Consider the following 12,331-nt stretch of genomic DNA (forward strand, 5'->3'; position numbering starts at 1 on the left):
GACCCGACTCAACAAATGAGAAATGAGAGGAGAGAATAGTTTTTGAGAGTTTTTAGAACTACTCAAAAACTACCACTATAAATATAATAAAAATAAATAAATAAATAAGTTCTTTCCTCTTACATTCTCTTTGAAAACATCTGAAATAATACACTTCTAATGAAAATCCTATCTCTTGAATTTATTTTGTTTTTCTTCATGAAAACAAAGATCAAAGCACTTATGCTGTGGAAATAGGATGATTCTCATTTTATAATTCTATTCACGACTTGGGATTTGGGATAAAGAATTCATCGATAAAACAACCAATCAAGATTTTGGGCATTTGGAAAGCAACCCTAAACCTCATTTTCCATCACTCTTAAATCACATTTGACTGAGAGAAATAAGAAATGAAAATGAAAAATCAATTCTCACTTGTTAATGTGTTTGGATTATTTTTTGAATGAAAATTGGAATAAAAAATTTATTAACATGATAACAAATCTTTCACTCGGATTTTTATCATCACAATTCACCTCCTTTCCCATACTATTTTCATTCTTATTCCCACATTAAGTAATGTTTGGAACATTGAAGTAGAGAATGAGAAATCCATTCAATTGTCATTTATTAATGTGTTTACATTGATTTTTTAGAATAAGAATAGAAATAAAAATTGATTAATATGAAAACCAAATGACATTTTCATCAAGATTTTGATTCCTCTTCTACATAATTTTGTAATACCTCCACCAATCAAAAATAAATAAATAAATAAATACCTCCATTCTCATCCTACTTCCATTTCTATTCCCATCCCACCAACCAACCAACCCACATTATTGTTAGTGTTAAGGAGATCAATCCTTCTTGATTGAAACGGGAAGCTGCTTGTCCCAGTTTGCAGTAGCTGCAACTCATCCACTATCAAGTCCTGAAAGATGAACCCCTCCTTTAAGGGAAAAAGGGAATGTCAAAACAGCTATGTTCTTTATGGTTATGAAAAGGTGACTCAGATCACCTACCTGTAAAGTTTCAGGTTCTCTATCCTTGGGGAGAAGAAAGAATGGGCAGGTATGGAATAAAGTAGATTGAGAAAATGGGGGTGTACATGGGAGTGGGGAGTGAAGAAGACATCCAAGATCAATGCCAATTCATAACCCACAAAGGAAGTTGAAAGTGAAATGGTGGTCCTCATGCTTCTCTATATGTTCACAAAATGCAGTGCAAACAAATGAGGGATTACCTTCTAATTGAAAGATGTTCCTGCAAACCCATCATAAATGGGATGGCTTTGCACAAATGTGGAAAACTTTTTACCAAATAAGTGGTCCAGTCCACATGCTGCAAAGCCAAATGAACAACCCATCTAGACACAAAGTTTGGGACCAGAAATGACCCTCAAAAGTGATTTCCAAGACGACAAAGCCCTAAGCAAACAACATCCATACAAGATCTACCCGTCGCACCATTGTTTTCCTGGATGAACACCAAAATGTAGTTGAGCTGGCAATTTTAACAAGGGGGTGGGAGTGCAAGAAGGAAAAAATAGGGCACATGTGGAACACTACCATAATTAAAAACAATTCCAAAACAAAAGGGGAACCAACACCCACAAAACAAAATGACAACCAGTAAAGCAAAGTATTTTAGTCTGAATGAGGTTAAGTGATTGAAAGGGAAAGGAGTGAGTGATACCCTGGTACCATTCAAATGGTGTCAGCACCCATGTGATAGTGTGGCCCCTCCCTCCTTCATGTCTACCTAAAAGAAACCATAAGATGAGACAAAAGAGTCCCCTAAAGTTGCCTTTAATCACACAAAAGAACACCCTTTTCTTTACCTCTTTTTTTTTTTGTTCTTTTTTTTTTTCTTATCTTTCCCCCTCCACACCTTTTCTATTCTGCTTGGTTTGATGATCTAATAGATGACAGGGACTGTAAAATAACAACAACAATGAAAACAAAAAAGGGCCAGAAACCTCGCTTTTACCCTCCCCTTAAGTCTACCCCCCTCTTTTTCCTTTTTGGGTCTTCATATCAGTCTAGTAGTTATACTTCTGTTTCAGCTCCTTTTATACTTCTGGGTCTACTTCTGTACACATAAATCTATTACTCTACACAGGCTTCATTTTTTATTTTTTTATTTTTTAGTTTTTTTTCACCTGACAAGAGAGAAGGATGGTAAAAGAAAGAAAGAAAATAATAGAAAAAAAGGATGAGAAAAACTACAATATAATAAAGAGTTACTAGCCTTTTGTTTGTTATACTTTTGCTTTGTGTGGTCCAGCACACACCTACACAGAGGGTACACAGTAGAGAAAGGGAGAGAGACCCCACTCCCATAAATCAGTTCATCTGTCCTTTAACGTGTGCATTATGTATTTGTTGTAAGTAGTATGTATTGATGATGATGGTGATGATGATGATGATGATCTTGATGAGATCTTCTCTACAGATCTTTTCTTTGATGTGGATATGGTTTGGCTATACAGCTAGAGGATTTTTTCTTCCTTGTATATGCTACTCACTCCTGCATACATGAACATAAGAATAAAAAAAGGCCCAACATCTTGAGGAATCTATTTCTTAACTAAATTTTCTCCATTTGTGGGTATGTGCTTAGATGATCAAGGAATAACAGTATGATAATTTCTTACCCAAGCACAGTCACATCCCTCCATTGCTGCCCACAATCACCTTTATCACCTACATTTCAATGGCTCCATGCCCAGAAGGAAACCTGAAAACCGATTTCAATTTTAAGTTTCTCTTTATTCATACAAGGATAGCATGATAAAGATAGAGAGGAAGCACCACCCATTGCACCCGCAGTACCTTGGCATTTCGAAGAAACATGATTTAAGAGAGGCCATGTTAAGAGTGGTTCCGGGTAGCACCGGGTTGTTGTTAGAAGCAGGTGTAATTGAAATTGTGGTGCTTTCATCAACAGAGGCTGAAGCTGTGGAGAAAACAGAGCGGTCGCCAGCTGATTTCGTAGGAGAGGCAAAGAGGCTATCAGGGAGGATGTGCTCCAAGCTACTCAAATGACAAAGAAGTTAGAAAATGAGAAAGCAACCACAGTACATAAAATCATTAAAAAGAGGTGACAACCGGGGAATCCAAAGCAATTTGTAATAAGCATTGAATAGAAACTGAACAGGGAGAATGGTGTTTACCATACCTTTCATGGAGGTCAAAGTCTGCGGGATTGGAGCTCTCCTCTGTGCTATTATTGCCACTGTCGTTGCCACTGTTGCTATTGCAAGATATATTCACTTCCTGCCTCAGTGGCTTATCAGCTGCTGCAGTTGGAGAAGTGGTTGCAGCTGGACTACTGCTGTTCTCTGCAACAATACAATGCAAATTAACCGCCATAAAGCTTATCCATTTTCTACAAACAAGAAATCACAAGTACAACCAAATTTTTTGTGTGTTAACCTTCAGGGACTTCTTGATTATTGCCATCAGATGGAAGACCAAGACTTTGGTTATTGTGAATGCTGGATTGACTAGGGGAGGCAACTGGTGCTCCTCCAGAGAGATTGTGCAGATGGTGCTGGTGCTGGTGTTGGTGGTTCTTCAAGTCTAGGAGTTGCAAATTCATCAGCCTCCTTCCTTGGAGTTCTATGGCTTGCTGCAAATCAGCCTGCTCTTCTAACTTCCGCCTCAACAACATCTCTTGGGTATTGTAGAACATTCTTGCCCCTATATGGACAAAGAAAAAGGAGCTTCAGCTGAAACAGCTCTAAAAGAACATGATAACTAGCTTTTCTTTGCTTACCAAGATGGAGGTCATAGGGCTCTCTAGGATCAATTCCAGATGGGCTTGAACATGTCGAATACTCTCCCCTCTCCAGCTGCTGCTGCTGCTGCTGTTGCTGCTGTTGATGCTGTTGCTTCCTGCAATTGTTCAATCAACAATGTTAACATCAATATATGAAGTGAGTAACACACACAAAACAAAAGCACAAAAGAGAGAAAATGCCTATACTTTTCCGGGACTTTTCCCTTCTCCTTATAGGGCTTTACGAGCACACGCGAATCACATACGAAATGGGGGTTCCCTTTAGCTAAAATGAGCTTCACAGTCTCGGGGTAGACGAAAGTGACGAATCCGAACATCCTCTTCTGCTGGTATGGAATCCTCACATCTTGAACTGGCCCAAAAATACTTCAAAAGCACACAAGCCAACTAGGTTAACTAAATTTCACAACACGAACCCCAAATTGAAGAAATTTCCAACCAACACGTAGCAATTACCTAAAATAATTGGAAACATCTTCTTCTCTAAACGTACTATCAGCTGGAAATGTCAAGTAGATCTGTCTGGACCCTGGGTTCACTGCTCCCCCCAATCCCATCCCGGAAAAATCGTTCCTTTCTGGCCGGCACCGCCCAAACTTGTGCAGCTCTTCGCCCATCATCAATGCTGCCGCAGCGGATCTACAATGCGCCACAATGCCATCAAAACCATCACGAACCAATCCAAACCAAAAACCCATATCAAAACAAACTCATAATCACCTAATCATCGGTTTGGATGCTTGGAAAACATGAGAAAAAGATAAAACAAACAATGATTTAAACTTTATATAAAACAAAACCACTAGCAGGCAATGCGTTCTTCACACACAACAAACTTAAGAAGAAACAACTGAACTTCCTTTGTTTTCTACGGTTATCTCAGCAAGCAAACAAATTGAATCGCTTATGGGTCTTCCCCATTATTATACCTCTGAGTCTCATTCTGCTGCATAAAAAAATTCATGCACTTGTTGTATGGGAAATTCAGCCCAGCCATAAGCTGTGAAGCCACGGCCAGTCTCTGCTGCTGCGACCTAAGCATCTCCTGCTCAAACCCATCAAGCTTGCCCGGCGACCCAACAATGGCAGCAGAGGCCGCCGAAGAAGCCTCCACAGAATCCGCGAAACCACCGTGAAGAAACTTGCAAGTGTTCCCATTCTTGCAGAACCCTCTAGCGAAGTAGAGACACGGCTTCCATCCGAACCCAGAAGCTCCGTCATCAGACCCATAGCAAGCATCGTTGAAAGAGTAGCTCCGCCTGTGGAGCTGAGTCTCGCCAAAAGAAGGGCTCATCGCCAATTCCAGACGCGGGTCAAACAAATCTTCAGGTTTTGAAGCATCATTGAGGAAGGAGAGGTGGTCCTGGAGCTGATAATCGTCCATGACGTTGTCGTTACAGACAACACTGCTGTTGTTGCTGCTGCTGCAGTTGTTGTAGTAGGGAATCGAAGCCGGAGACGACGACACAGTACCTAAATCGCTCACATTGGTGGCGCCATTGACAACGGCAGCGTATGAGAGCTGTGCTGTGGTGGAATTGGGGCTGCGGAGATCCGAAAATCCCGAAACTGGCCACGATGAAGAAGGGTTGAAGCCATTGTTGGTGGGGAGCCTAGTGGGTTTGGAAATGGGGTTGAAAGGAGAAGGAGACGTGGGTGTGGAAGGGGTGTTCGACAAAATGCCCAGCTGAGTTTTAGCCTTGAGGATGAGGTTGTGGAGAAGGGTTTCAGGGCCAAAAGCCAAGCGAATCATCTCCTTTTCACCATGATCTTGTATCAGAAGAATATACCCCATGATTTTAGAGGCATTTTCTGGATCCAAAGCTTGGATTCTTGAGAACACAATCCTAGTAGCCTCATATGAATCCATGGACACTATGCTGATAATATAGAGGTATTCTTCCACTATCCGGAGGGTTTTCTCTTCACTTCTAAACCCTTTCCTCTCCACTTCCAGAGAGCAAAAATGAAGTACAATAATGGGTATCCTTAGAAAGATGAAAATGGAGGTGAGTTTGTGCTCACTACCCCATGAAAAGACACAGAAGAAGCAGCAGTAGTAGGGTTTTGAAGACCGAGTGAGGCAGTGAGGAAGTAAAGTAAGGAAGTAAGGGAGTGAGGTTTGAGCTTTGGTGGTGGTGCCTCTTTCTTACAACCACAACTTTTGGTGGCAGTGGCAAACCTGCAAAGGTCCCTTGGGAGAGTAAAAACCCTTTTTTTTTTTCAAAAAAAAAAAAAGGTATATTTTTTATTTTTTTTCCTTTACATTTTCTTTTGCTATTGCTCTCTCTACTTTCTCTCTCCTAGGGTTTGTCTTTACAGAATTGGACAAAACAAGAGTGAGTGGGATGGTAGATTCAGATCTGCTGCAAAGGGTTTGCATTTTCCACTTCCACCACTCTCCTCTTTAATATCACCCACCATCACTCTCCTTTTCTAAAAGAAATTTAAAAATCTCCTAATTATTTTTTTTACTTTATGTTTAGAAATATTTGTGGGGAGTTTTTTCATATATAATTTTCAAATTATTTATGATGTATTAAAAAGTTAATATTAAATTTGGCATTATTTTGGCTGCTCTCCTTTTTATTTAAATGCTATTAAATGGTTTTTTTTTACTTTTTTGTGAAAATAATTAGATTTATAATATTTGAATATATCAAATAATAAAATAATTGAAAAATATTATCTTTCTATCATGTTCCTATGATAATATTTAAATTTATCAAAATAAAATAAAATAATAAATCATTTATACTTCATTTTTTTCTTTTTTTATTGGTGAAATTATTTTCTATTTTTAACTCCAATTTATAAATTCTTTATACAAAATTTTCACTATTAAACGCAAAAAGATAAAGGGGTGTTTAATCTCTTTTTATACCCAGATAAAATAAGAATTATACATTTCATTTTTGTAATTTTCAACCTAAATAACTTTATAATTTCACAAATAAAATATCGAGACATGTGCATCTAGATAGAAGTTAAGGAGATTTTACAAGAATATATGATTGAAGTTAAGGAGATTTTACAAGAATATATGATTGAACCTCATCTTTAAAACAAAAGACATTTTGTTCCTCAAGTGGTTGAAAAATGGATTCATTGGATTCCTCCCATTAATAGAATTTTCAAATTAAACTTTGATGATTCAAAGGTAGAGAATAGAAGTGCATCAAATTGGTTTATCATATATTCCAATGGTTATCAGCTAGCATATTATGGACAATGCATAGCTATAACAAAAAACTAACATTCCTAATTCTATTATATTGTTAATGAAAAATATTTTGAAGATAACTTAAATGTCTTGATGTTTTTATTTGTTTGTCATATCTATAAAGAAGCAAATAGAATAACGAATTATTTAGCTTAAAAAGGTATTTATAATTTAAAGTCTTTCACTTGGAGATCGGATTTTTCTAACGATATTATAAAGTTTGGATTTTAAGATTATTATGATTATTCTTTTAATAGAATGTGTGGATACTCTATTTTGTAATTTATTTCAAAAAAAAAATTAAGGAGATGAATATGGTTTTTTTTCTCCATATTTATTTAAAATTAAATATTTTCACATTTTCACAAACAATTTATCATCTTATTACATTTTAACCATTTTTGTAGAAATACTATTTATAACATTATATATTCTATTCATATTCTATATTTTTTGTGTTTTTTTTTTCCTTTAAAAATTTGCATTCAATCATTATAGCCTTTAATGAAATCTTCAAACAAAGTAATTGAATTATTAAATGAAACAAAAATATAGGTTAGGAACAATGTAAAAAGTAAAATAAAATTAAATATTTAAAATGTTAGAATTGTAACTTTTGTTTATGTTAATCCATAAAAATAATTTAAAAAATATGATACAACAAGAGACCAAACATAATTTAAATGCATTTGGTAATATTTATACCTAAAGCGTTTTTAGTTGAAATGCTTCTTCTAAAAGTATTTTTAAGATAATAGCATAAAACATTATAATATCATAAATTATTTTTCAATGTTAAAAGTAATTTTTCAAAATTTTGAAAATGTTTTTAAAATTTTGTTAAATATTAATTTTTTTTTTTAAAAACACCTTTTAAGTTAAAAGCGTTTCTTAGAATTATTATTAAATGAACTCTTGATTTACGATTTATTATATGAAACACATTTCCAACATTTCAACATCTTAAATTTGAAGATTTTAAAATTTGAATTATCAAAACAATATTTATAAAAGGAAAATAGGGGTAGGTAGAGGAGAAATCATTGAATTCTCATGAAAAATAAGAGTGGATAATAGATGAAAGGGACATAACATGTACATGGTGAGGAGCCCAAAGAATGTAAAAAGGATATTTGATAAAAAAAGAAAAAGAAAAAGAGCTTATACAAATTGAAAATTAATAATTTTCACATATTTAGATAGAAATAATCACTTTCTCTTATAATAAAAAAATAAAATAAAATAATCATTTTATAGTTGGCTTATAAATCTATTCATGAATAAACTTAGTCTTCTTTGAATATATTTCATAAAAAAAGTTAGTTTTTATATAAAAAAAAATATATTTATTTTATGTTTTAAATATTATTTTAAAATTTTTAAAATTTAATATAATAAAAATTTGAATGTTTTTATTTTCAAAAATTATTTTTAAAATTATTTTCTTTTTTATAGTTAAAGTTTTTAAAAGTATTTGTATTTTATCATATTACATTTTTTAAATACAAAAAAACAAAAAAAATGTGTCAAAGCCATACCTTAGTTTGTTCCTTTATTATTTTCTCTATAATTATTAATTAAAAATGATTTTAAGGAAATGATGTGAACTATTTAGATGGGCTTTGATATACTTCTATTTTTACTATTTCATAATAGATAAAATAAATGATTTTTAATTATAGTTTTAATATTAAAATATTAAGTATATATTAAATAAATTTTATTTTATTTGAATCTTATTTTTAAATAGAAAATATTTCATAATTCTATTAAAAATAATTCAAATTATATATATATTAAAAATAATATTTTGAAGGGGTTAGTAGGATATGAATGAATAAAAAAATAAATAAATAAAAAAGGAAAAAGAAAAATGATTGAGGAGAGTGTCGGCACGCGCGGGAGGAAAGCGCGTGATGGAGGGTCCAAGTTGCTTCAAATAGTGCACGTTCACTTGCCATTATTCTGACAAACTTCTCATCCCAGTACTGTGTGATGTAATTTAATTTAGATTGATGCTCAGAGCCCCATTCCACTACTTCTCACCCCTTCCCAACTCCTCTGGACTCCCACTTTCTCCACCCTTCGATCATACCCACTGGGGGAATCAATGCTGGGGATTTGATGAGCACGTGCACATGAGGAGGATGGTGGAAAAATTTCCATTCAATTTTGGGTCAATGGCCTCCAATCACCTTCTCTCAAGGTCACTGCCCTTTTCCTCAAGGACATCATTGCCCTAAGGGCAAACTGGTATTTTCATATCACTTTTCACTTTCAGAACTCTGAAGTGTATAATTCTATCCACCATGGGTCCCTTTCAAGTGGGCCAACCCCCTTTTTGAGGTGGAGTGTTGAGCCCATGTTTTGGGGAGTTGGGTTGGGCTTGGGTTAGCCCAACCCAAGTCAATGGAAATAGGTTGTATAATGAAAAAATAAAATAAATAAATAATAATAATAATAATAATAATAATAATAATAATAATAATAATAATCTCTAGCTCAAATTATTACTTGAAATAAATCTTGAGTTTTCATTCGGATGCATTTCTTGTTTTCTATTGTTTTCAATTAAAAAGAAGAAAATGATTTTTTTAAGACTTACTATAAAAAAATAATGATTTTTAAAAATTGTTTTAAAAAATTAAGGTATAATTTTTTTTTGGCCATTTTAAATTTAACAATTTTAAAAATAAAAAGTAAGTTCGTACTTTTTTATACAAGAGTTACTATATAAATATATGGAAGTTACTATTATTTTCTATTTTAAAAATAAAAATAAGACATATTTGCAGTTGGTTATACTTCACTTAAGGATAAGATTAATCTGGACATGATGGTGCTTCAAATCATATATTAGATTGATTTATAAACACTAGACGACATTTTGTTAAAATATTTTATTAATTTATAAGCTTTGATTGATATAAAAGGCTCGAGATATAATAATGGTTGTATGTTTGTATCAAAGGGTACCATATTAGGTATGCCATATTAATTTGAGGGTATTAAACTTCAACCATTTCATAATTTCACATTATGTAACATAAAACTACGACATCGGTCTAATAAATAAGTTATATAAACTAGTATAAGCTAATAAGACCAATGTAGTAGCATGGGTCAATCAATGTCTATGACTTATTTAACTCATTTTATTTAAAATAATTATCAAAAATATTTTTCTAAAATTGAAATAGATAAAGAAAAGTATATGAGTTAAATGACTTGCATATAAGCCATAGTCATATGACTCATATCAAGACAACACAAGCAATTAAACAAATGGATTAGCCCTAGCCCCCCATCTTGGCAGTCACAAGTATGCATGAAGGCACAATTGTTTATTTACTTGTTTGTTTTTTTGTATATCCATTAATTACACCAAGTTTGGTACTATGTTCTTAACCAAGCATGAAGGACCCACCTTGGGCCTGCAGAAAAGATGGCAAGTTGGGCCCATTTTTTGTCTTGTTAAAGAAATTTGTGTTAAAATAACTATATGATTAGTACCTTTTAACCATAATATATATATATATATATATATATATATATATAGAGAGAGAGAGAGAGAGAGAGAGAGAGAGAGAGATATGTCAAAATATTCATAAAAAATGACTAATCAATCATTATCCAACAAGATTAGTGGGCTGAATTTGCAGTGAGGGTGAGATGAACCAAACCCATCAAAGATTGAATTGAGAAAATGAGGCTAGGCAAAGCCCAACTGGGGCCGTGGCCTCATCATGAGATGGGGATTGAATCAATGGGAAGTAGCAAACCAGGAAGAGTGATAACTTGTGTTTAGGTTTGATTCGGGAAAAGTTTAAGGCTATGTTTAGTTCTTGGTAAGTTCGAGGGAAAATGTAAGAGTAAGAAAATAAAAGGTAAAAATAGAAGGAAAGAAAAAGTGGAAGAAGATAAGAAATAGATTTAATGTCAATAAATTATTTTTATTTACTACTTTAAACTCATTTAACTTATTTTAATTTATCGATATAAAGATTAAATAATTTAAAAATGTATTAATTTGTAACTAGTTTTAATTATATTTATTTTTTATATTATCTATAAGACAATTAAATATGAGAAAATAATTTTCTATAGTTTTTTTTTTATAATATTTTTTAGAACCAAACACAACATAATGAAAGGTAAAGAAAAAAGAAAAAAAAGGAGAAAAGTTAATGAATTTAAAATCAAAGAAAAATACCTTTACATGCTTTTCTAATTTATCTTTTTGGTTTTTTCACAAGAAGAATGAAGAATTTGAAAGAGTATAAATTTTAAATAATTTTTATAATTTTATCCTTCTCTTTATGCTTTTTGGGATTCAAATGGAGTTTGAGTCTTTCCATGGGTATGTAAAGTTTAAGGGAAGTACAAACATTGAAAAATAAAGAGGAAAAAGGAAAAATAGAAAGAAAAAAAAAGTGAGGAAAAATATAAGAACAAATTTAAAATCATCATAATTTTCAAATTATTTTTTATTTTAAATAAAGAGCTAAAATTTTGAAAATGTGTAAGTTTTCAAATCATTCTTATTATGTTTTATTTTTTTATAAAAAAAAAAAGAGAAAAATAAAAAAATAAACAATAGAAATTTGATAAAAAAAACCATTTTCATTATATTTTATTTTTTAATATTTTCTATGATAAACAAATAAAAGAATTTAAGCTCTTTTTTTTTTTTTCCCTTTTGCATGGTGCAAACATATTCAAATCAACTCTTAATCAAATTTAATAAAGATAAAAAACATAATTGTTTCCAAAATTTTTAATTATGTAAAAATATTGCTCTATTTATTAGCCAACCAATAAAATTTATCAGTGAATTCAATAATTAAAATTAATTTTTAATCACCCAATGTTTAATTTTTTTTAATGATATTTCCAAAAATGTTATAAAAATCTCCTAGAAAAAAAAATAATAATTAGGGGAATCAATCACTTGCAAAAGTTAAAACTTATAATTCACCCACAGAGTGGCAAGGACCCACCTTGGATCTTTGCTCTTATTATTGGTTTAATATTGCCAAAATATATTTTATTATTATTGGTGGATTTTACTATCAAAAGAGGCAGAACTTTTCATCTAGGGCTTGTGGGGTGGGCCCCATAATTTAGAGCTAAAAGTAATTAAAATAAATAAATTTTTATGTCTTATCATTTTTTTGGGCATAATTTGCTCACCTATCATTTTGTTTTTAGTAGCCACATAAGACATAAATCTGCCACCCCATCATATTTTAACCAAAAGAACTTTGGCTAATATAATAATAATCAACCATAAGTAGGAACTATTTAAGTAATAATTAT

The 12,331-nt window shown here is 32.4% G+C and overlaps 1 protein-coding gene across 1 annotated transcript; it reads right to left on the minus strand.

Moving 5' to 3' along the window:
* Positions 1 to 2,200: 2,200 nt before the first annotated feature.
* Positions 2,201 to 5,984, minus strand: LOC100260228 (zinc finger CCCH domain-containing protein 53). Its single transcript, XM_002274451.5, has 9 exons — positions 4,719 to 5,984; positions 4,246 to 4,428; positions 3,976 to 4,155; positions 3,766 to 3,884; positions 3,423 to 3,689; positions 3,166 to 3,328; positions 2,820 to 3,020; positions 2,642 to 2,724; positions 2,201 to 2,514 (listed from the first exon to the last, which is right to left on the minus strand). Exons 1-8 carry the CDS (start codon positions 5,657 to 5,659, stop codon positions 2,691 to 2,693), a joined length of 2,088 nt encoding a protein of 695 aa, XP_002274487.1. The 5' UTR covers positions 5,660 to 5,984; the 3' UTR covers positions 2,201 to 2,514; positions 2,642 to 2,690.
* Between the last annotated feature and the right edge of the window lie 6,347 nt (positions 5,985 to 12,331).

Source organism: Vitis vinifera, chromosome 6 (assembly GCF_030704535.1).
Source record: "Vitis vinifera cultivar Pinot Noir 40024 chromosome 6, ASM3070453v1".
In the NCBI taxonomy this organism is placed as follows: domain Eukaryota; kingdom Viridiplantae; phylum Streptophyta; class Magnoliopsida; order Vitales; family Vitaceae; genus Vitis; species Vitis vinifera.

Coding starts and splice junctions, on each gene's coding strand:
- LOC100260228 (XM_002274451.5), bottom strand. CDS start 5,659: ATGGATTCATATGAGGCTACTAGGATTGTGTTCTCAAGAATCCAAGCT. Junction 4,429..4,718: donor CAGCAGAATGAGACTCAGAG/GTATAATAATGG, acceptor GGCGCATTGTAG/ATCCGCTGCGGCAGCATTGA. Junction 4,156..4,245: donor GATGTTTCCAATTATTTTAG/GTAATTGCTACG, acceptor GTGCTTTTGAAG/TATTTTTGGGCCAGTTCAAG.